Below are 25,974 nucleotides of genomic sequence, written 5' to 3'. Positions count from 1 at the left end.
TGGCTGCATTTCCCTTTATTGGAGAGTTCTCAACCCAGGGTAAGGTTTATGACACCCACTCAACAGCATGACCCTGAAGGCAGAAGCTACCTGATGCCTTGCCCTTGGTTCAGTTCAGTTGCTCAGTTGTGTCCAACTCTTTGTGACCCCATGGACTGCAGCACGCCAGGCCTCCCTATCACCAACTCCTGGAGTTTACTCAAAGCTCGTGTCCATTGAGTCGGTGATGCCATCTAACCATCTCATCCTGTTGTCCCCTTCTTCTCCCACCTTCAGTCTTTCCCAGCATCAGGGTCTGTCAGTTCTTCACATCAGGTGGCCAAAGTATTGGAGTTTCAGCCTCAGCATCAGTCCTTCCAGTGAATATTCAGGACTGATTTCCTTTAGGATGGACTGCTTGGATCTCCTTGCAGTCCAAGGGACTCTCAAAAGTCTTCTCCAGCACCCCAGTTCAAAAGCATCAATTCTTCAGCACTCAGCTTTCTGTATAGTCCAACTCTCACATCCATACATGACTACTGCAAAAACCACAGCCTTGACTAGATGGACCTTTGTTGGCAAAGTAATGACTCTGCTTTTTAATATGCTGTCTAGATTGGTTGCCCTTGGTTGGTGCCCATTAAATGTTGGTAAAGCCAACAGAAGAAAAGAAACCTGAAAGAGGAGGCTGGTGGGCTCTGGAGTGAGACGCTTGGGTTCAGATCCCAGGTCTGATACTCATTGTTGAGACTGTGTGCCTCCACCTTATTTATAAAATTGTGATCCTAGAACTGAGAATGTGGCTTAGGACAAGGGTTTGCATACTGCTTGCTGTCCATGTTGACAGCCGTTTATCATCTCTCTGCTTGCCCTTGTACACCTCCAGAAGTGTTTCATCAGGGTGTGGCTTAAGGGGTTCTTTTGTCCCCCACCAAGTTCTCCAGCTGACACCCTAAATCCACAGAGGTATCTAGACAGGTTGGGGAGGCCCACCTCCATCCCTGACCCTTTGCCCTGAGAAGGGCTGCACTCTAGTCTTGTGGGCAGAAGGGTCCCTGGGATGGTGGGAAAGGCCCCGCCTCAAGTTGGGGATGCCAAAGATGCTGGCTCCTCACCCCTCAGCCTTGCCCTTGTCCTTCCTCTGAGCCTGTTTCCTCATCTGTAAGATGAGGTGGAGGAGGGTTAAGTCCTTGTGGGGAGCTCTGATTTGGCTCTGCTAGAATCCGAGGCATGGGCAAGTGGCCACAGAGGCACCAGGTGAGGGCAAGGCCCACAGGCCCCACTATACCCATCCACTTCACAAGAGGGCCACCTGTCCTGAACCCTGCAGGTCCCACCCCTATGGAAGGGGAGTGCTCAGGACCCTTGCCCCACACTCCTGTGCTCACCCTGGCTGCCCATCACCATAGCCACTGCAGTGGGGCAAAGCTGGGACAGGCCTTGTTGTCTGGAAGGGCACAGAATCCAGCTGGGAAATGAGAGAGGATGGCCTGTGTGGCCTAAGCCAGGCTCATGATGGACGCTGGACTTTGGCTCTATAGCCACAAGCAGGGACCTGCACCTGGAAGGAAAGCTGCCTGGTTCTTTGTAAACATTCCACAGCAAACTGCCATTCATAGATGACAGCACGCACAGCAGAAAACCCTAAGTTAGTTGATCTTAAGTAGAGCAGCTGGTTTCAGTTTAATGATGTATTAGGTAGCTTTGCTATAGTAACAAACAACTCCCAAATCTCAGTGCTTATTATTACTACAACAACAAATATTTATTTCTCATTCATGTCACAGTCAATGGCTGCAGGCCAGCTGCTTCAGCTCTGCTCCACGTGTTTTAGCATCCAGCTGAAGGAACAGCCCCACCCTGGGAAATACATTCCCAGGCAGAGGGAAGAGCATGATCCACCGCACCATACCCTGCAAGCTCTGCCTGAACAAGTCCACTCACATCCCTTTGCATCAGGAGAAGGGACGCACCCTCCTCACTGGGGGAAAGGGTGGGCAATGCAAGGACAGGACATATAAAATCCTCTAGGAAGGAGGAAGCAAATAGCTGTAGACAAAAATACAACAGATGACAGTGACTCAACGTGCAAAAAGATTTTCCAGATTAAGAGGCATAAAATTCTAAATATGAAAACTGATATACTGTCTAAGTATGTCACAGGTCTCCATACTGCAAAGGTCAGGAAACATGGCAAACTTTTTAGGGGTTCTAGAGGAGCCTCAATTTGCAACTCTTCATAAAAGATGGAGAATTAGGACCTGGCTTCCCTGGCCCCATCTCACCCCAAGGCATCTACAGGATCCCAACAGAGCAGGCCTCTGTGTTCATGAAGGACTTCTCGGGATTAACACCTTACAGTCACATGTGTGGCTGTGTATGTGTGCAGTGTGAGGCACACAGCTGCAGAACCATGTCCTTGGATCATGAGTCTTCAGGTCAGAGCTGGAGGGTGGTGTTAACACAACTCACAGTGAGTCCAAGCAGGTCATAAGCAAGGCACAGAGCTCAGCAGCAAGAGAGCAAAGTGAAGGCCTGCTAGAGCTCGGCGGTCTGACCCGAGAGGCTGAAGTTCAAGAAGGCAGCAGCTCCTCCCCAACCATGATGCAGGGAAGGCCTGCCCCTGGGGTGACAGGAATAAAGTGCTGGGTTCGAAGAGTAGATCTTGCTGATTCAAGTATGCTTAACTCCAGGCTGAGGTGGGGGAGGGAGGAGGCCCAGGGAGCCTGGCTCCCACAGCATGGCCCAGTCACTTTACCTGGTGCACCTTTTTACCCCGGAGATAATTCCTACAAAAACCAGAGGATCCTACACAGACCAAAAATGTTGGTGTCAGGGCTTTTACAAAGTACCTGCAGTGAACACAAGAGAAGAGAGGGATAATTGAATTGCAATCTTAATCACCCATGGACCTTCCCAACAACAGTCAAGCTGAACCTTTAGATGTGAGTCAACATTAAAACACAAGTTTAGCACATTTATTTGCTTGGTTGTTTATAAGTCTGCAAATGAGCATGACCCCCTCCCCCTTAGAACCTAGCCAGAACCTCTGGGCCAGTCCTCTGGGTCCTCTAGCATCATGTATGTTTATGGCTAAACATAAAATAAGACATGCTTTCATTCCTTCATTCAACAGTATGTGCCCAGGGTAAGCCAGGCCTTGTGCTGAAAAAAACAGATTAAACAACAAACAAAAGCCACCATCACTGTCTAGAGAAAGGGAGATAAATAATGACAGTGAGGCACAACTGTAGAAGCATTTTTGAGGTACAGTGTTAACCCAAAGAGACATAATTCCTCTACGGGAAAGGGAAATCAGGAAAGGTTTCTGGGAGCTGTCACGTCTCAGCTTGCATTAACTGGAAAAGGGGTCCTGATGGGCACGCGGGAGAAAAAGCCAGGAGGTGCGGGTCACTAGAGCTTTTGCTGTTGCTGGGCATAAAGCAAATGGAGCAGGCATGCTGGACAGCAGGCAAGGCCGTGGACTCAGGTCCAGGGGTTTCTGCACCACCCTGTGGGCTCGGATCTGGGCAGAGGAGCCTGTATCATGGCCCAGCACCCAGTTCAGAGTTTGATGTTGCTGGTCTGAAGTTCCTCTGTGCTGGGCTGTCTCTTGCCTATGCTAATCACTTAAAAAATAATGACTTCCAATGTATTTATACTTTCTCAGAAGCATGAAATTGGTTTTCCTCCATCAATCAGTCTGCTTTATATTTAAGATTTCTCTGCATTTTCTGGGAGATAAGGTAGAGCAGACCTCAGGCCTTTAAAGAATTCTGGATAATTTACTAACAATTGAGAAAATGAAGAGCTAAAAATCTGTCTATAAACTAGAAGGGTAATTTAGGGCTAGGAAAAGACAATGCTGCCAAGAGAAGTCATCACTCATATCTGAAGAAATCCTCACCTCCTGCCTGCCAGGCCAAAGCAGGAGCATCAAGACCAGCTAGACACTCACTGAGTCAGTCAACACATCACCAATTCCCATCCCAATCTACCTCCTAAACTTCAATCCACCCCTACTTCACGTCTCACCACTGAACAGTACACTTAAGATCTGTACACTACTTGGTAAATTTTACCTAAACGCCCTCTAGGGCTCCACACACCATCGTCAGGATTCATGCTCCCTAGAGCATTCGAGGCTGCCATACACGGTCCTAACATGGTCCTCCAGCCTCATTTCCAACCCAACCACCCTTTTCAAACCCAACCACCCTTAGCGTACTGGACTCTGCCTAAATCCAAGACATTTGCTTTGCTCAAAGCTCAGGGAAAATTGGCCCAAGGGTCAACTATAAAGCTACTGAGGCCATAACCTTATAGTCCAGGAACCCCAAAAGCTAAGAGACAACTGCCAAATCCAACTGGCTCCCACTGCAATTAACCAAGGTGCCCTCTCACAGTAGACCGCCCCTCTCAGTGCATCAGAGCACTGACTCCTACTCTCTCTCCTACCTGAGAAATATGTAGTCAAGAGTTATTATCCTCATTTTAGAGATGAGCCAACAGACCCAGGGAGGCAGCATGGGCTTAGAGGCACACAGCCACTAAATGATGGTGTCTGACTTCACGAGCCAATGCTCTTTCCATACGACAACATCAAGGGACACAGGCGCAATTAGGAACAGGAGGGCCATCCCAGCTGTCTTTGGTACAAAAGCCAGGCAGCGCTTTCTTTTTCAACCAGCCCCATACACTTCCCCGAGGATGTCACGGCTGCGGTGCAATGGGCTGAGTCAGCACACTGCAGCCTGTTTGGCCAAAAGCCTGAGCCAGTCTCCGTGGGCTGCTGTCTCACAATGTTGCATCCAGGGCAGAAGGGAGGGGAGTACAAGGCTAGTGCTCAGCAGTGAAACGGGAACCTGGCCATGTCCCTGGGACGGTGCCTGAGCACCCTTCCTGGTCTACCCAGCCCCATGAAGGTGACTCACCTTTGGTGCTGCAGCACCTGCAGCAGGGTGCTACTAGGAGGCACGCAGTACAGCTCCTCCCTGTCCTCATCCTCAAAGTAGACCTGCAGGATGAACAGAGGGGCACAAGTCAGACACCAGTAAAGGGCTTCAGCGACACTAGGCATGCTGAGGCCAAATCGGGTTAATGTGTAAGAGACAGCAACTGCTGAGACTCAAATCCAGGCCCATGAGCCTTCCTTCCCTAACAATTCAGTCGTAGAGCCATTAGGTATGGGGAAAGGAGGCAGCAGTGGCCCAGAGCAGAGAAAGAGAGATGTCCACACAGGAGGCAGCCCTGGGCAGGTGTCAGAGCCCGGCCAGTGGAGATGTGCATTCTCACTGGGGACTGGCCAGCCAAGCAGGGTGAGAAGGGCAGCCACTCATGGCAGGAGGCGGCCTGCTGAGGGGAGTGGACCTACGCTGGATAAGAAAGACATTCCTGCAGGACGGTTGAGCAGTGCAGGGCGACAGCGTATGTAGGATGAGGAGGGCACCATGCTGGGGCAACAGGCTGATGCGGGAGTCAGTCCACGTGAGCGAGGGAAGGCTCCCCATGAGAGGGGATGCTGGTGGTGAGGGGAGGGGAATTAAATGCGGGGCAACCGATCAAACAAATATATTAATAATAGAAGCCACTGAAAAAATAGAGAAAGAGTTGGTATTGGATTAGAATTGGAGATACCAGTGACAGCTCATGTTTTTATACACACACACACGCACGCCAATGGAGCAGTGAGCATCCTCCTCCCCTCACCCCTGTACTTAGGAGTATAACTACTAGACAGATCTTGACTTCTAAATACTATTTCCTGCTAAAAAGAACCAAAGCTCCTTGGGGAAAATGGCTGATTCTAGAGCTAAGGCAAAAAAAGCACAATTTGAGCCTCAAACACATTGTAACACAAAGCAAGGAAGTGCTTTAAAAATGGAGACAAGTACGAAGGACACAGAAGCAAATTTGAAGGAATTCCCACTGACCAAATCCTAGACACCTTGAGCATAATGTAACCATGAAAGTGAAGTCACTCAGTCGTGTCCCACTCTTTGTGACCCCATGGACTGTAGCCCACCAGGCTCCTCCGTCCATGGGATTCTCCAGGCAAGAATATTGGAGTGGGTTGCCATTTCCTTCTCCAGGAGTAATAGATTATAACTCAATTAACAAACCATAAATCCACTGACATAAACAACGGTTTGATGAACAAGAAAATATGTGTATCATCCCCAAGTACCTCCCTATAAAATACTAACTACAAAGGGGAGAAGAGTAACTTTATGCAGTACAGAAGCTTGTATACCCCTACCTCAATCAAGTGATGAACGTGAACATCATCAGTAATGGGACATTTGAAATTATGACATCTGACAGGATGCAACAAGAATATAGCACTGCTCTGTGATATTCCAGTCAGATACACATAATCTAGGTCAAAAGACACACACGACAAACCCACACTTTCCACAAAATAACTGGTCTGTAACCTGCAAAAGTGGTAAGATCAAGAAAGTTGACTAAAGACTGTGAAAATCTTCTGTAGCCCAAAGGAGACTGAAGGGACATGAGCACTAGATACAATACTATGTGGGATTCCTTCTGCTATAAAGAACATTACTGGTGACTGGCGGAGGGGATCAAGATGGTGGGAACAAGAAGATGTAGGGCTCACTCCCACACACACAAACATCAAAAATACATCTACATGTAGAACAATTCCCACAGAAACTAACTAGAAACAGGCAGAAGATCTCCTATACAACCAAACCTGCCAGAAAGATCTCCACATCATCAGGTAGGACAGGGAAAGAAATAAAAGCATCAGGCTAGGACTGGTACCACTGGAGGGGATCTGTAGTGAAGAGAAGTCCACATGGATGGACCCTCACCCTGAGGAGCCTGCGTGCCAGCTGGGAAATCCACTGACACAAGAGAGAAGCCCAGACTGTACAAGTAAGCACATGTGCTGGCCTGCTGACAATCAGGACCGAGAGCGAGCTGCACTGGAGGCTGCCACCTCGACAGGCACGTCCCAAGCCAAAGGACCAACACCCTAGCCCCACTCACCCCACACCACAGCCTGGTGTGAGACTCGGGCAAAGGTTCAGTCTAGCTGTGCAGACAGACTAGGGCGATGTGGTCTGAGCAGAACCACGGAGACCACTGTCAGTGTACACACCAGGGTGGTGGGTCAGACCGGGCAGACATGTCAGCATATGCATCAGGCATCACAAGCGCATACAGCAGCTAAGCACTGGATCTCAGGCAGACAGGCCTGAGAGAGGACTTGATCTAGCTACACAGAGATAGACTGGAGGGCCTGGGATGTGATTTGGGGGAGATACAGAATCCACTGTCAGTACCCAAGCAGCAGGGGCACATCTAGCTACAGCAGACACTGTCAGCACACGCACTGGGCAGTCCTGCAAGAACACAGTGGCTAGGCGGTCAGGACCTGCCTGGGTATGGCTGCAGGGATGGCTTCCCAATGGAAGCAGCCTAGTTCTGCCCACTCCACACGGCAACTACTGTCAGATCTAGAGTGGACAGGTCCTGGGAGAGGTCTACCACAGAGGCTGCCCAGGTCCCAGGTGGCACCACAGCCTCCTCAATTCCTGCAGCCACAACACCCTGACCCCCAACTCCAGCCTACTTCACACCACAGCCTTGCACTAGACAATCACAGCAGAGAAAAGGAGGCGACCCTGGGCTGCTTCTGAGGGGAACCATGGCGGTGCTCAAGTTCACCGAGACTGCATGGACTTCACTTGCTTCAGCAACCACTTTCTTTGGGGCAGGGCACACACTCAAGGGCAACGAAGCCTGATCCATCCTGACTCTCGTGGCTTCTACCCCAACAACAGGGGAGCAGACCCTGCCTGGTAAGCCATGGAGCAGAGAGGAGGCCCCACCTCTCATCCAAGGCAGGCTCTAGACACACCACACCACCAACCATACCCCCACCAAGGGGGACAGCACACTCAAGAAAGATGTGGCTGGCATCCACACCCAAAACAGCCCTCACACAAGTATTGGACACACTCTGAGCAGGAATGCTTTTTTAAGACCACAGTAGCTAACTTTTTTAAGACCACAATAGGTAACTTTTTTCATAAATTCACAGAGATAGTGAAAGTGAAGTAAAATGAAAAAGCAGCGGAACTTCTCCCAGTTAGAAGAACAGAATTCCCCTGAAAGAACAAGTAATGAGACAGACCTCTCCAGTCTATTAGACCTCAAGTTCAAAAAGGAGGTAATAAAAATGCTAAAGGAATTAAAAAAGATTATCAGTAAAAATGCTGATCACTCTAAAAAGGACTAGAAACTATAAACATGAATCAACTGAAATTAGATAATTCAATTGCTGAGATAAAAACCAACTCTGTAAGTAATGAATAGCAGACTAAATGTCACAGAAGAACAAATGAGTGATCTGGAAAATAGAATAATGAAAACCACCCTATCAGAACAGCAGACAGAAAGACAAATGGAAAAAAAAAAAAGAAGAAGAAAACAACATATGAGATCTACAGATGAATATAAAGCATGCCAACCTACACACCTACACATAATAGGAGTTCCAGAAAGCAAAGAGAGAGAAAAGGAGACCAAAAACGTGTTTGTAGAAATTATGGCAGAAGACTTCCCAAACCTAACAAAAAAAAATAGATATCCAGGTACAGGAAACAAAGACAGTTCCAAACAAGATGAACCCGAATAGATCCAGAACAAGACACAGCATAATTAAAATAGCAGAAGTTAAAGAGAAGATTCCAAAGTCAGCAAGAGAAAGACAAAGAGTCAGTTAAAGAGGAACCCCCATAAGGCTATTAGCTGATTTGTTCACAGAAACACTGTAGTCCAGAGAGAGTGGCATGATATAGTCAAAGTCCTGAAGAGGAAAAATCCACAACCCTATCTGGCAAAACTACCATTTACAATAGAAAGAAGGATAAATAATTTCTCAGACAGGCAAAACTAAAAGAATTCAGCAATACTAAGGGTCTTTAGTACTGAAAGGTCTTCTCTAAGTAGAAAAGCAGCAGAATCTATTGGAAAGGAAGATCACAATGGGAAAGGCAAATATATAAAAGGATAAAAGATCATTTAAATAAGCCAGTACACAGATTACAAAACCAAAAAATTCTGTAAAAGCAATTAAAACTATAATTAATAGCAAAAGGATAAACAAGAAGATGTAAAATAAATAGGCCATAAAAATCATAAAATGTGGGGGAAGGGAGTATAAAGAAGAAAAAAAATCAAGTTGTATTCACTCCAGTCACAAGGACAGTTCAATATACACCCGTCAATCAGTGTGATATATCACATTAACGAATGGAAAGACAAAACCTATGTGATCATCTCAACAGATACCAAAAAAGCATATGACAAAATTCAACCTCCACTCATGATAAAAACTCTCAAAAATGGGCAGAAGACCCAAACTGACATTTCTCCAAAGAAAACATACAGGCAGCCAACAGAGACCTGAAACGATGCTCAACATTGCTAATTACTGAAGAAATGCAAATTAAAAACCAAAGTGAGGCAACACCACACACCAGTCAGAATGGCCATCATTAAAAAGTCTACAAATAGATGCTGGAGAGGATGAAGAGAAAAAGGAACCCTCCTACACTGTTGGTGGGAATGTAAACTGGTGCACCCACCATGGAAAGCAGAAGCTAACAGTTACAATATGATCCAGCAACCCCACTCCTGGGTATATATTCAGAGAAAACTCTAACTTGAAAAGACACATGTATCCCAATGTTCAAGGCAGCACAATTTAGAATAGCCAAGAATGGAAACAACCCAAGTGTCCATCAACAGATGACTGGCTTAAGAGGATGTGGTATATATACACAATGAAATATTACTCAGCCATAAAAATATGGCCTTTTGCAGCAACATGGATGGACCTAGAAAATATTATACTTAGTGAAGTCAGTCACACAAAGGAAAATATTATACGGTATCATTACGTGTGGAATCTAAAAAATAATACAAGGACTTCCCCAGTGGTACAGTGGAAGACTCTGTGCTTCTACTGCAGGGGGTATAGGTTCACTCCCTGGTCAGGGACCTGAGATACCACATACCATGTGGTGCGGCCAAAAAAACAAAAATAAAAAAATAAAAATAAAAATGAATCTACATGTAAAACAGAAAGAGACTCACAGACACAGAAAACAAACATCATTACCAAAGAAGAAAGAGGTGGAGGATAATTAGGAGTATGGGATTAACAGATACAAACTTCTATACATAAAATACATAAGCAACAAAGATTTACTATATAGTACAGGAAACTATTTTCAATAGCTCATAGTTAACATATAATGGAAAATAATCTGAAAAAATATAACTGAATCACTTTACTGTATACTTGAGAAACACAATATTGTAAATCAACTATACTTCAATTAAAAGAAACCTTTTTAATTAGTAGTATGTGCAAAAAAAAAAAAAAGTGTTTCTGGGGGCTGGGGGGAAAATCTGTGAAAACTAATGGAGTCTGAGGATTAGCTGGTACTAGTGTATCAAAGTTAATTTCCTGATTCTGATGATTTATTGGGATCATGAAAGAAAATATCCTTGTGTGTAGGAAACAAACACTTAAGTCTTCAGAGGTGATCAGTTGACATCTTACCCTCAAACAGAAGACAAATTTCTTTGTTCTGTAAGTTGTGATTTTTTTTTCAAAGTTGCAACAGTGGAATGTTATTCAGCCTTAAAAACAGTAAGATTCTGACCCATGCTACATGATGATAAATCTTAAAGACATTACACCAAGTTAATTAAGACAGATAAAAAAGGACAAATACTCTATGACTCCACCTACACGAGGCGCCTAGAGTCGATCCATTCAGGGACAGTGAGGAGGAAGAGTTCCTGTACATCAGTTCAGGATGATGAAGACGAGACAGACGGTGGTAATGATTGTACAACAATGTGGAGGCACTTAATGCTACTGAACTGTACATTTTGAAATGTTTAAAATGGTACATTTTATGTTTTTTATATTTTGCCACAATTTTTTTTTTAAAGGCAGTGAAACCTTGCTCCACCCCGATTCCCCCAACCCCAATTCTCATAGAGGGACAAAAGAAAACTTCCTTACCTCTAAATTATCAGGGCAGTATTTTTGCTCTAAATCCCAAGAGGGTGTTTCACCAAACATCACCATTAGATGATCAATAAACCTAAGGAGATATAACATGTACTTTCTGGTATCAGTAACTCATAATCTTGTTTTCCCACATCCCATCCCCTGGACACCAATTCATGGAGATATCAAGAGTATATAAATCATGAAATGCAGACCTAATCCATTTCGACAACAGTGCCCAAAATATGTGAATCATTTGTCCCATTATGACATAGTAATTCTCTTTAACTGACTCAGGATTAACAACATTCCTATACTGAGCCACAGTCTAACCATTAACTATGAATCACATGTTCAAATCACTAGTTATATGTTTTCTAATAAACATACCTTCAGTTTTATTCATGTACTACCTCCAATACTTTCATCTCTCACAAGAGACAACTCCCAGTGCTTGACAAACACTGTACTGTGGTGTTAGTATAACGGTGAGACCATGTCTCTCATTATTGCAAAGCTTCTTAGTGAAAGGAGAAATCAGCTATGGGTTAGAGATTATGCTAAACCAGACTGTGTAATAAAACTCTAATACTATTCTCTTCCCTCCTCACCCAAAATTCTACCTGTCCATCCTGCTGAAAAAACAGGGAAGCGCATGCAAGCACCACAGAAGGCTCCAGGGGAAGGAAGTTACCTGGAATCCTCGTGAAAAGCAGAGACCAAGTCCGACTGGGCATACTCTGGGTACAGAAAAAGCACAGGCCAGCTCAGTCTTCCCTGGTCATCCACACTCAGCCTGGCTCCACAGGGGTTCTCAGAGCTGAGCCCATACAGGACGAGCTCACTGAGACCTTCTGAGGCTGAGTCTTCATCCTCTCCAGCAGCTTCAGCAACTAGCTTGATGTTCCTAGCCTGGATTAAAGCAGTAACATACATGTCACGTGAGAAGGATGCAAACTCACTTCACTAGAACAGGGAAAACTGTAACACTACCAGCTCTGTGAAGGCCAGCTCTACACATGATTTGTCTTCATTATCCCTGATACCTGCTGAACTCACCTTTACCAGCCATCTACCACAAGCGAGACTCTTGTCACAGACATGAACTAGACATGGTAATAAGTCCAACATAAGGGAAGAAGTAAAGCTGTGGAACTGCAGACCATGAAGAATTAATTCAGCCTGGAGGCTGGAGGTGACTGGGGAATGCTAGGTCTTGAACAATGACTCTGAAAGGCAGAAGAATTGGGGCGCATGGGGAGTGGAAGGGCATTCTACCCCAGGGAATAGCCAAGGAACAGCTTGTGCTAAGGTATTAAAAACTACAGAGAGTGGCATGTACAAAAATGGAAATGTTTTCAACTTGGCTGGGACGTGGGATACTAAAAATTATATATACACTGACTTAATCTTGAGTCTGTCATAAAAATAAGGATAAATCAAAGGTCTGAATGGTAGAGTCACCTCTTACATATGCTGGGGGTAGTTTCCTAAGGTTAGCCCACAAGGGAAAAATGACATGCAATCAAAACTACCTTGATGGTATCTCCTATACCAGGGGTTTGCAAACCTTCCTTGAAAGGGTCAAATTAAGAAATATTTTAGGTTTTGTGGGCCAGATGGTCTCTGTGGATATTACTCAACTCTGCCACTGTAGTGTGAAAACAGTCATCAGTAAGACACAAATAGGCAGGGCCATGAGCCACTGGCTGCAGCTTGCTGACCCTAGCTTTAAACCACTAAAATACAATATATATATAGCTTTGGGTATATTACTCTCTAGAGTAGTTCTCAAATATAATGAAGTTTCAGATGCAGAGTTAAAGAAGAATACCAAAATAATGTCTACATGCCAATGTCTAGGCATTCCAATACTCTACATTTGAGAAAATGACCAAATCTCTCTGGAGTTATTCCCTTCTGTTTAATCGGTTAACAGGTTAACAGATTTTCTGCTGTACGGCAGAACTAGCGGAGTGCATCTTAGTACTGTGAAGTTCTCAAAGCGAACAAATAATTTTAAGGAGGTACATAATTTAACTCAACAAAGAATGAAATCAAGAACCAAATTCATAGCCAGTAGTACCTCCCCTGTGAAGCCAAGGCTCAATAGGCGACCTGTGAAAGCAAGATTTGGATCAGACTTTTCCTACATTTATTTAAAATGCAGGCAAGAGAGGGAAGGGGAGGTAGAATTTTGTGTTACTGTGATAGTTAGGAGAGCTACATCCTAAAATCACTTTCTCAGGATGTAGTATAATACAGGGACCAAGAGCAAGGACCTGGCTCTGACATACACTAGCTATCTGAGGTTTCTCTGAGACTATGTGGAATAAGAAAGAACAAGATCCACCTCAGAAGGCTACTGTGAAGATTAGATAATGATTAACCCATAGCAACTATTTAGTATATGTTAACCTGAAACCAACACATGCATACAATTGAGACAGCTGACTGAACTCAGGGGGTCTGACTTGTCACACTGCTTCACCAAAAGCAGAAAGAAAATGAACAACTCATTCAGGTAAAGCATCCCCAGAAAGGTTCCCGATCAACTTCATGATGAGTGAATTCTGCAAGACCACAGGGCGAAAGTTTGAGAACTCACCTTGATGGCCTGGAGTAAAGCCTCATTCTGATCCTGCTTCTTCTTTTCTTTCAGCTTTGCTTTCCTTATATCCCTCTGTTCAGTTCGCTGAAAATGAAACATTCAGATGCATCAGCTCTAGGGAACTTGCCTCCTCTCCTCTTCTGTTACTCCAGCCTGACCCTAAATAGCTATCTCTTGTCTCTATTCAACTCTGGCTCCTACATATCAAGGAACACCAGTGGCTGGATTCAGTTCAATAAACATTTAAGAAGCACATGTCTGGGTGCTAGGACCAGTGGCAGCAGTAATGTTAAAACCTACCCCAGGAACTCACAGTCTACCGAGGGGGACAGACATATGAAAAGGTCTAATGTTAGCCTGGGAGTACGAACTGAGTGCTCTGAAACACAGAGGAGGGAGTGATGACTGATTCTGCCCCATGGAGGTGGGTTTAGACAGAAACCAGATCAAACAGAAAGGGCATTCCGGAAAGAGAACCTGACATAAGGGCCAATGGGGCATTAAAACTTCTCTGTTATGGATGGAATACAGGAAAACACACTGGGAAAAACTCAGGCCAAGAACATATCAGAGACTCTGCCCTGGGCCAAAAACTTATCAGAGACTCTGCCTCTTGCACAATTACAGTTCATGAGAGAAAAATACCACCAGTCTACTTCATCTGGCAGAACTATAACTCAGATTTCCTTTTCCTACTAGTCTGCCCAAAACTAGCTGATCCTACTCCAACCCTCAGGACTGTGATTAATAGGGGCCAACTTTTTCTCTAAAGGGCCAGACAGTAAGTACTTTAGGCTTTGCAAACCATGCACATGTTCAAGCTAAAAGATCTCCAGTCTCATCTGTTTGTACGTCTATGTGTACATTATGCACATAAGATGTCTCTATGGAAAATATTATCAAAATTAAATGTATAAGAAAGCTCTATTTACAGACTTAAAAGTAAACACAAATTAACTTTTTCTAAATATAATGGAAACTGGCCAAAATGAATTTCAGATTCACATGATCTTGGAAATATTCAATATTAAATTATATCTGATAATAAAGCTAACTTAACCTTGTTGGCTTAACCAATGTAAACATGTCTTACTTATTGTACTTAGGTTAACAGAGTTCATGTTACTTCTGTTGCAGAGTCTGTTAGCAATTGTTGACTGAAAAAAAAAAAAGCATAACCTAAAAAGATGAGAATTTTGTTTTATTTGCAAGACTTGCCGAGGACTTAAACCTGGGAGGCAGCCTCTTGAACAGCTCTAGGAACTGCTCTGAAAAGGTGAGGGAAGACTTCCCTGGTGGGACAGTGGATGGGAACCCACCTGGCAATTCAGGGGACATGGTTCGATCCCTGGTCCCACGTGCCACAACTACTGAAGCCCCCGCAACTAGAGCACGTGGTTTTGTCCTAGAGCTGACTGTTTCTAGAAGAAAAATAAGGAACTAATATGGATACAGAAAGTTGTGAGATTTGAAAAAGGGAACCTTGAAAAAGAAGTTTTGTACACAGTCAGGCTGGAATTAAATTAGGTAAATTTACTTTACCAAATTAAAATTACTAACAGTAGTATGGGACAGGATTTAGTTCCTCTATTGAGAGAAGAAAGTTTTCTTGGAATATTGCTTTTGCTAATAGATTGTATGAGTGATGAGTTTCTTTGCCTTTGCATGCTAAGTCACTTTAGTTGTGTCCAACTCTGCGACCTTATGGACTGGAGCCCACAGGGCTCCTCTGTCCGTGGGATTCTCCAGGCAAGAATACTAGAGTGGGTTGCCATTTCCTCCTCCAGGGGATCTTCCTGAGACAGGGATCAAACCCAGGTCCCCAACCCAGGCCCCCTGCATCTCCTGCATTGGCAGGTGGATGCTTTACCACTGAGCGTCTTGGGAAGCAGGGGCGATAGCTCAGAACATTCATACAGGACCTTCTAGATTCCCAGGAATACACTGGAGCTTTTCAAAGGCTCCACAGAATCTCAATCCCCAGCTTGTCCTTTTAAGTTTTCTGGTAAGCCTATTGCTTGCCTCAACTGCTTTCCACTGCCTCAGGCAGAGGAAATCTTACATAATTGCCTCAAATTGTATTTGACAAATGCCTCCAATCCCAACACTCTGTGAAAAAGCTTTTCCTACTGGGATAGTTTCAAGATGCCTAAAATAAAAACAACTTGTGAGTGGGGTCTTCTAGATGGTCAAATAATGACACTCTTCTGGCAATGGGGCTTAATACTGTTCTGCCTCCTCTGGTGGCTACCAGGATGCTCATTTTCACCATAATTGTGGGCTGTTGGCTTTCAAGGCTACTATGGACCTTGGGAGAGAGGCGATGGGAAAGGGCAAGGTAAAATGCCACAAAGCTTGCTGTTCTTAAGAAGGTGCAGCCATTATTTTCCAATGAATAACCACTACCCAGAATGCTGCACAGCTTTGGTTCATTTCAGAGTTATGCTTTTGGGCCCTGAAATCTCCCTTTAATTACACTTGTGCTGCAGGACACAGACGCTTCCATTTAAGTCCACAGAGGAAAACAATAGAATGGAAAAGACTAGAGATCTCTTCAAGAAAATTAGAGATACCAAGGGAACATTTCATGTAAAGATGGGCTCAATAAAGGACAGAAATGGTATGGACCTAACAGGAACAGAAGATATTAAGAAGAGGTGGCAAGAATACACAGAAGAACTGTACAAAAAAGATCTTCACGACCCAGATAATCACGAAGGTGTGATCACTCACATTCACCTAGAGCCGGACATCCTGGAATGTGAAGTAAGGTGGACCTTAGGAAGCATCACTACAAACAAAGCTAGTGGAGGTGATGGAATTCCAATTGAGCTATTTCAAATTCTAAAAAATGATGCTGTGAAAGTGCTGCACTCAGTATGTCAGCAAATTTGGAAAACTCAGCAATGGCCACAGGACTGGAAAAGGTTCGTTTTCATTCCAATCCCAAAGAAAGGTAATGCCAAAGAATGCTCAAACTACCACACAATTGCACTCATCTCACATGCTAGTAAAGTAAAGCTCAAAATTCTCCAAGCCAGACTTCAGCAATGTGAATCGTGAACTTCCAGATCTTCAAGCTGGTTTTAGAAAAGGCAGAGGAACCAGAGATCAAATTGCCAATATCCGCTGGATCATCGAAAAAGCAAGAGAGTTCCAGAAAAACATCTATTTCTGCTTTATTAACTATGCCAAAGCCTTTGACTGTGTGGATCACAATAAACTGTGGAAAATTCTGAAAGAGATGGGAATACCAGACCACCTGACCTGCCTCTTGAGAAATCTGTATACAGGTCAGGAAGCAAAAGTTAGAAGTGGACATGGAACAACAGACTGCTTCCAAATAGGAAAGGAGTACGTCAAGGCTGTATATTGTCACCCTGCTTATTTAACTTCTATGCAGAGTACATCATGAGAAACACTGGGCTGGAGGAAGCACAGCTGGAATCAAGATTGCCAAGAGAAATATCAATAACCTCAGATATGCAGATGACACCACCCTTATGACAGAAAGTGAAGATCTAAAGAGCCTCTTGATGAAAGTTAAAGAAGAGAGTGAAAAACTTAGCTTAAAGCTCAACATTCAGAAAACGAAGATCATGGCATCTGGGCCCATCAATTCATGGCAAATAGATGGGGAAATAGTGGAAACAGTGGCTGACTTTATTTTGGGGGGCTCCAAAATCACTGCAGATGGTGACTGCAGCCATGAAATTAAAAAACGCTTGCTCCTTGGAAGGAAAGTTATGACCAACCTAGATAGCATATTCAAAAGCAGAGACATTACTTTGCCAACAAAGGTCCGTCTACTCAAGCCTATGGTTTTTCCAGTAGTCATGTATGGATGTGAGAATTGGACTATAAAGAAAAGCTGAGCCCAAAGAATTGACGCTTTTGAACTGTGGTGTTGGAGAAGACTCTTGAGAGTCCCTTGGACTGCAAGAAGATCCAACCAGTCCATCCTAAAAGAAATCAGTCCTGAATATTCACTGGAAGGACTGATGCAGAAACTGAAACTCCAATACTTTAGCCATCTGATGCAGACAGCTGACTCATTTGAAAAGACCCTGATGCTGGGAAAGGTTGGGGGCAGGAGGAGAAGGGGACGACGGAGAATGAGATAGTTGGATGGCATCACCGACATAATGGACATGGGTTTGGGTGGACTCCAGAGTTGGTGGTGGACAGGGAGGCCTAGCGTGCTGCGGTTCATGGGGTCGCAAAGAGTCGGACACGACTGAGCAACAGAACTGAAGGGCTCTTCTGCAGATAGGCTTGGGAATGGCCTTCCACAGTAGCCTTCTAGATACTCTCTCCTGTATAAGCCACTTTTAGAAATTCTGGCCATACCTAGTTGCCTGGGCTCAAAATTCTGTTCCTGATCCATGTGGGTCCATACCTCTACTTTTGTAGACAGAACCAGAATGACTTCTGACTAAAACTTATCCCTATTCAGGGCCAGCTCTAGGCTCCCATGGTACTGAAAATTCCCATTTCATAGTGTTAAGCAGTGAAGAGGGACCTGGACCAAGAATCAAGAGAACTGAAGTCTAGTTATGGAACAAACCTGTGAGACAGTATTGCAGAGGACTAAGACTGTAGACTCTGGAGCCAGACTGCCTGACTTTGAAGTCCAGCTTCACCAGCTATGTGACTTTCTGATCTCTCTGCTTTAGCTTCGTCACTAGTGGAAAGTGAATTAGAATAGTGCCTACCTTATAGGACTATGTGTGATTTAGACAGATTCGTATAAGTAAAATTTTTAAATACAACTTGGAACATACATACAGTAAGTGCTAATGTTGAGGCTTTTTTTGGTAGTGATGGTCTGTTATTACTATTGTTTTTAATCATCACTTTTGCTGTTATGTACCAGAAATGTCACATTTCATCAGCCAATTAAAGATGTCTTAATGTTGGAAGTTACACAGCATTATAGAAGCCTAGGGCTTCCGCGATGCCTCAGTGGTAAAGAACCCGCCTGCCAATGCAGGAGACACTGGTTTGATCCCTTGGTTCGGAAGATCCCTGGAAAAGAAATGGTAAGCGAGTCCAGTATTTTTGCCTGGGAAATCCTATGGACAGAGGAGCCTGGCGGGCTACGGTCCATGAGGTCACAAAAAAATTGGACAGGACTCAGCAACTAAACAACAAATAGAAGCCTAACATCTTAAGTGTTTAACTGTCTTTCCCCTCCTCTTGCAATAGCTATACTCAGTGTGCAGACTAGACTACGCCACTAGTCTATTTATTCAAATCATGATAGTCACAAATTTATCCAGTACTATATATTCTTCCTTACCTCTATCATGTTATAATTACTCATTTACTTCTCTGTATCCTCTAGAGCCCCATGGGTAGGGACTGATTCGGGGTTGTGTCTGTTGTTGTTTTCTTCTTTTTTTAGCCACACCGCATGACTTGTGGGATCTTAGATCCCCCACCAGGGACTGAATCCAGGCCCTCAGCAGTGAAAGCACAAAGTCCTAACCACGGGACGACCAGGGACCCAAGATCCACTCTGGGAGATGCTAATTAATTTTGTCACCAACCTTCAACTTGTCTGCTTTAGCCCTCAGGTCCAGAAGCTTCTTCTCTGTGGCATCTATCTGCAGCCCCTCATCACACCAGTTCACAGCCTCGACATAGTTTTTCAGCTCCAAATGGCAAGAGGCACCTGTAGAACCCAGCACCCTCAGTATCCGGGGACAAGACGCATGGAAAGAGCCATCCTTGAACATGACCCCCAACTTCAACCAGCTACCAGCCAGTGGCCTGAAGTTCTGGGAAATGGATGACAAAGTCCTTTCTAGTGCATTCCCCAGACAAGGAACACTGTTTCTTATATTTTAGATCAGAAAGGTTTCTAGGTCGCATTCAGCTCAAAACTCTTTCTGGTATCAAGGACTCTTAAAGTAGGGAAGGCTACAGCTTAGTGGCAAAGAACATGGTCTTTGGAACCAGAGAGATCTGGGCTGGAAATCTAGCTGTCATTAACCAACTAAACATTAGACAGTGGACTGAGTATCCCTGAGCTTTAGGCTGCTCATCTATAAATGAGAAGACTAAAGTCCATCTCAGATGACTTTAAATGGAAAGAGAGAAAGCAGAATTTGCCTCAGTCACTCACAAAAGCAATGGCAAAACTAAACATGTTAGGTATCTCCTAAAACTGTTCTTGATGGCTACCGGTTTAAGCTACCTCTCCTTTAATCAATCGTGTTTTTCCTCCAGTTTGCCTCTGGGCTTTCTACAGAATTTAAAAACATCTGAACTAAAAAAATTTAAACGTCAATAGAATTCAACCTCATCTTTCAGAGATAGAATGGGTGTCTTGCAAACACCACACAGTAAGGTAAAAACGACAATTCAAGCAAGCTACAGACTTTCAGCTGTAGCAAATTCCACATGACTATATACAATTTATTTGCCCATCTTCTTTCCCTATAGCTGAAGGGCCTGGATCTACATAAACTCCCTAACCATGATTACATAAGCCTAATTTTAATAAAGCATTTTAAGTTGGTCCATGGGGATATAGAGATTAACATGTAATGAATAAATTAAAGTTTACAAAGCACCACTGAGCTTCTCAAAGAAAAGGTGAAGTATGCAAGTAATAAAAGCAAATTATTACATACAAAGGTCAGACTAGGACAGAAAAAATAATCTGGGAACATCTGAGCATTAGAGTTATCGGCAAAAGTCCCATAACTTATCTTTTAATTAACAATAACATGGCATTTGAAGATCTTGTCTTTCAATCAGCTAATTTGGAAAAAAATTAGAATGTGGCTTTTATAACTGCTTTAATTAATTTTATTCTTTATTAATTTAAAATGAGGAGTTTCAATTTCTCTACCAATTCTTAAAACACAGAGGGTTGAACTATTCTCTGGAGAATTCTTTTAAAAATGGCATGTTGCTGCTGCTAACGACTTAACACTAAGATTGCAAAAATAAGATAACTTCATTAGTATCTTAGCACCTTAATATCAAAGCCTAAAATACTCCTGGTGTTGCGCATGCCAACTTTTCCATGGCGACAGTCACACTGCAGCTCTACAGGGCTTACCTCTTATTATTGCTTTGAGGTGGCAGGGTTTTAGCTTTCTGGCAGCCATCACATCATTGAGAGAAGAACGAAAATTACCTGACAAAACACCATTCAGCAAACGAGAAAACAAGTTTTAAGATCACATTATTTCCAAAATTTTGCATGTAAAAACAAAAACACTCTTGGACAATCTTAGAGAAATATAAATCAGAGCAACTGTTTATAAAAAAAAATTGTTATGCTCATCAAGCACCTCAGAAATGTTTATAATAGCAGGCAACCCACCAAACAACTATAAATGGCTAGTAAGCACATGCAAAAATGCTCAAAATCACTGCTGATTAGAGAAATTAAGATTAACATGAAAGTGAAAATTAAAAACAGGTAATACCCAATATTGGTGAAGATATGGTGAAAGGGCATGCCGAGAGTAAACCAAGAGAGCAAATTGGCGTGCATACTGTATATTCACTTTGACCCAACAATACTCTTCAAAGAATCGATCCTTAACAAAGCTTGGAAAAAAATGAAAAAATGCTTGCAAAAAATGTACAAGGACAAATGTAACAGCATGTGAGCTGCTGCATTATTTTTAATTGTGAAAAGCTAGAGATAACCTAAATATCCTCAATTTAGTAATGATGAAATAAATTATAGTAAATCCATACTACTGAATACAGCTATTAAGGGAGTAAGATAGATCTGTATGTAAAAGGCATGATAGGATGTCTTTCCTACATTGTTTTAAGTGGTGGGTCAATGTGTACAGAAGCCTATCTTTATAAAATAAACCAATCTAAATATACAGGCACATGTATACACATATGTATTTGTAAATGCATTAAAAAAAAAAAAGGTGTGCAATCATAAACACTGGTTATCCAACCTAGGAGCCAAGAGGTAAACGTTCACTCTCTAGTTTATACCGTAAGTATTACGGACAGTTTGGTATATACTTATTAATTTCACTTCTAAAGCTCTAGCCCAGGGGTCAGCAAAATTTTTCTCTAAAGGGACATATAGTAAATATTTCAGACTTTACAGGCTACATATGGTCTGTTATATATTGTTTGTTTCATAATCCTTTAAAAAAACACTTTTAGCTCACAGGAGATCAGGGACCCAGATGTGGCCTGAGTCATAGTCTGCCAAATCCTGCTTTAGCCTAAATAATCAGAATTACCGGAAAAATTTTATCACTAACTTTGTTCATTTTTGCATTACTTAAAAAAGCCTAAAAGCAGCTATAAACTCAACAACAGCAGAACAGTAAAACAAATAAACACCGGTATGTCCATATGATGCAACTTCAGTATTCACAAATAATTTAATGACAGGTGAAATTGTTTATGCTATAAAATTAAGTGAAAACTGAACAGAGAATTGGAACAACAGCATGATCTTATCTGTGGAAAAAATACATAAAGAGAAATCCAAAAACTTCTGCTTAAAGGTAGTAGACTGAACATATGCATTTCAACCCCTATCACTTGACGAAAAAAGCCATTAATCCAGAGACAAGAATGAGAAAATGGAAGACACATTTTAAAGCTGGAGAACAAAGAGACACAGGCTAAATGACTAATTAGGCTTGAGACAACTGAAATCTAAGCCACTAGAGGGAAAATTCAAAGCTACCAAGTATACTGCAAAGCCTACAAAGTACCCAGTACTAAGGAATCAACAGCAGCAGGTGCCTCCGTAAGAGTGGATAAAGGGGTCTTTGTTTAGTGTATTCTGAGTCAAACTTGACTCTGAATCCTAATCCCAGCACTGCATACTCTTAAGGCAATTCATTTTACACATTTACTACATTTTACTGCAGTTTCTTACTCTGTTAACTAGGGATAAAGCTGTTAATCTTATTTACCATACATAGTTGCTATGAACTCAAGAGGGATAAAAAATGTGAAAGTGTCTTGTAAGCCATACCAGTGACATCATTTAAGGAATGTCTCTTGATTATTATGCATTTGCTCCTCTGGTATTGCAAATACCTGTTTTTTGGTTTTTTTTTTTTTTCTTGCAAGGTGCTTTGGGTCTTATTAGGCCTATACATAACATTCTTTGAAGTGAAGTGAAGTGAGCTCGCTCAGTCGTGTCCAACTTTTTGTGACCCCATGGACTGTAGCCCACCAGGCTCTTCCATCCATGAGATTCTCCAGGCAAGAATACTGGAATGGATTGCCATTTCCTTCTCCAGGGGAACTTCCCGACCCAGGGATCGAACCCAGGTCTCCCGCATTGCGGGCAGGCGCTTTACCCTCTGAGCCAAACATTCTTTAGTTCCCGCAAAAAAGGAACTATGTAGCTCTTATTCACAGTGCAGTGCCTAGCACACAGTAAATGCTTTATATTTACGGTCTGAATAGGTAAATGAATGACACTCCTTTAAGGAAAAGTCAGGTCTTACTCATTTCTATTTTGCCAGTGCCTAACACAGAACAAGAACTCAGTGTGCTGAACGAAGACAATGTATTCCTCCAGAAGTAAGAAGACTGGGTTTCTAGTCCAGAGTCTGGCACTAACCAAAGGGGTTCTTCTCTATGCCTATGTAATGAGGGGGCTGGTTGGCTCAAATAATCTCCAAAGTTCTATACCACTCTTGCTTTTTAGAATTTTATAATGAAACAGGTTAAAGAAGAAAAAAAACTGGAGCAGATTATGACTGGAAAGAAACTCTGCTCCAAAGGTGATGAGTCCCAATAGATCTATCCCAGCTAGACTTTAAGGCTTTATTGTCTACCAGTCCCGCAGAAAAGGTTGAAGTCATTCCCAGGTCCTCTCTAAAACTATGTGATAAGAAACAAGGGTTTAATATGCCTAAGATTAGATACCAACAATGATGTCACCCAAATAATCAGTTGTTTCCCAAAGTCATATCTGTACAACAGTCCTGCATGTTATCAAGTGTTACTTGAAAAGGAGGCTCACAAAACCTGAGAATCACAGGATAAGGTTCTCTGCTGTAGGTTTTCTCAGTATTAACATACTAACGTGCACGGCAAATCTCCAATGAAGAAGCAGCACTGTCCAAGTTTACTTGCCCAAGGAATGTTTTACTTCAAAGGGCCCACAGACTACTGAGAAATTCTCCCTTGGACTAATATAGTTTCTCTCACACAAAGAACTTTATCACCTTAATCCTTCTGGCATCCTTGAGAGGCGGCCAGAGAAAAAAACAACTTACTTTTGAGAGAGAAGAGGCATCTGGGCTCAAAAATTCCAGATCATACCAACGTGGCATGTATTAAAGTATTTCATGTTACTCATGTGGCTCAAATAGTAAGAATTATATAATCTATCTGACATCCCTTTTCACCAATCTACCTGGAAAATCAAAGTTCAGTTAAAGTAAGCTACCTTAGGTTTCTGGGATAAACAGCTCCTTTTCCTCTGACACTCTCAAACCCTCCCCACTAGCCATCATGTAATAGTTTTTTATAAGTTAATCTTTTAGAAAGTACTAAATAATAGAATAAATTACCTAGATAGTATTGTGCTGCTGCCCGATTGGTATAAAGAATAGCATTCAAATCAGGGTCTGCACATTTCTTCTTTAATCCTTCAGTGTATGAAATAACAGCTTTCTTGTAGTCTTTTTCTTTAAAGTAATCATTGCCCTCGTCTTTGTAAGTCCTGGCCTGATCTGCAAAAAAGAGAAGAAAAAAATCACTATTCCCTACTTTTTAAAGGGCTCATTAAAAATCTAAATCACACAATAATGTAATGACAAACCAAAAAGAACCAACAGGGAAAGAAAACTCAAAAACGAATGCTATAAAACTGGGTATTAATATGGAGAAATAAAGTCACATGTACTTAACTACAATCAATCCTAAATATCTTAGAAAGCAGATTATTAAGTGCTCACACACACCAAAAAAATCATAAAGGAAAAAAGTATACTTATCTCTTGAAGACAGGGCTTTAATTACAGAAGAAATGGGGGGAAATTACACTACTGTTTTTTAGTATGTTGTTTTGAGTCCCTTGAACACAAATTCCCCTCCTCACTTTAGCAAAAGCCTACAAAATTGTTACAATTCAGTTCAAATTTCCCAGCCACTGAAAGCCCACTTCTATACAAACCGCCCCCCCCCCCCCACCTTTGGTGTTCCAACAGCACCTCCAACACCTTGGCACTTATCACATAGGTTTGTCCTGATTCTTTAGGACAGTTGAGCTGTCCACTGGAGTGTGACCTTTGAGGGCAGTCTCATTTCTTCCTGTATCCTGGTGCCCAGTATTCAGCAGGTATACAAAAAGTATATGTGGAATAAATAGTGACAAGTTTGCTCAGGCTAACCACTTCTGGTATCCATCAAAACCTTTCTAACTCACACTTTATCTCAATTTAATGGAGGAGCTTAGAGAGTCACTGAAGATACCTTCTGGAGATCGTTCTTCATCAAAAATAATTGACTGCAGGCAGGCCAAGTCAGGATTCTCCAGGGGATCAATTTCTGATGGTGAGTTCTTCATAAACAGAGGAATCTTTTCAAATTCCTGGAGGTTGTTAAGGGAAGAATGAACTATACAATTTTCCACTAAGCAGACCCAATTCCAGGTCTCCACATCAAAGTTTTTTCTCACTCATCATAATTTGCAAATCCTCATGACATCTCTCCCTCCCCGGCCTCAGTGTCCCACCTGTAAAATAAGAGTGCAGAATACCTAAAGACCCTTCAGTTCTCACATTCTTACAAAAGCGGCAGTAACTACCAAACGAGTTGAGCGCTCGTTTGTTTCTGGCACTTCACCCACCCTCTCACTTGAGCTTCGCCAACCATCCTAGTGCTCCCGTCGGAGGAATTTTACAAACGAGGGGACGGTCTCAGATAAGCTCTGTACTCACAAGTTTCTGACTCCAAAACCTGAACACCTAAACACAGCCAGCTTAAGAAGACCCTCAAAGCTTCGGGGCCGATTTTTAACACACAAGTAGAAACCGCCTATCCGCCGGCAGCGCCAAACCTTGGCGGTAAGAGCGCCTCAGCGCCCGGGAGGCCCCAGGAGTTGGGACGACGCCCACGCACGCACGTGCTGAGACCCCGGGCCCGCCCACCTCCTCCCACTGGCTCTCGTGGAAGCCGCCACGGTAAGGCTGACTCTGGAACTTTTCCACGAATGAGTCCATGCCGTCGTCAAAAGTGGTGCCCGGATCCTGCTGCTCCATGGCTGCTCCTGGTGATCCAGCCACCGACCAGGCGCCGAAAACCGTACGGCAGCTTCCGGCGGCGCGAGTGCCCCCTCTCAATC

General features: G+C 43.0%; 1 protein-coding gene across 1 annotated transcript; it reads right to left on the bottom strand.

Moving 5' to 3' along the window:
- TTC4 (tetratricopeptide repeat domain 4) lies at positions 1 to 25,972 on the bottom strand. Its single transcript, XM_005678363.3, has 10 exons — positions 25,781 to 25,972; positions 25,104 to 25,221; positions 24,200 to 24,361; positions 20,731 to 20,808; positions 19,208 to 19,332; positions 13,653 to 13,739; positions 11,739 to 11,956; positions 11,057 to 11,138; positions 4,914 to 4,996; positions 1 to 2,831 (listed from the first exon to the last, which is right to left on the bottom strand). The coding sequence occupies exons 1-10, from the start codon at positions 25,889 to 25,891 to the stop codon at positions 2,729 to 2,731; spliced, it is 1,167 nt and encodes a 388-aa protein (XP_005678420.1). The 5' UTR covers positions 25,892 to 25,972; the 3' UTR covers positions 1 to 2,728.

This window comes from Capra hircus, chromosome 3, assembly GCF_001704415.2.
Source record: "Capra hircus breed San Clemente chromosome 3, ASM170441v1, whole genome shotgun sequence".
Lineage (NCBI taxonomy): Eukaryota > Metazoa > Chordata > Mammalia > Artiodactyla > Bovidae > Capra > Capra hircus.
Note: the sequence above shows the minus strand (reverse complement) of the source record. Positions and strands in the feature narration are given on the sequence as shown.

What these genes read in the sequence shown, in the direction of transcription:
- TTC4 (XM_005678363.3), bottom strand. Translation starts at nt 25,891, where the DNA reads ATGGAGCAGCAGGATCCGGGCACCACTTTTGACGACGGCATGGACTCA. An exon ending in TGAAGAACGATCTCCAGAAG is followed by an intron (nt 24,362 to 25,103) that starts GTATCTTCAGTG and finishes TCTTTTTTGCAG; the next exon opens with ATCAGGCCAGGACTTACAAA. An exon ending in CTTTACTCCAGGCCATCAAG is followed by an intron (nt 11,957 to 13,652) that starts GTGAGTTCTCAA and finishes GCTTTAATCCAG; the next exon opens with GCTAGGAACATCAAGCTAGT.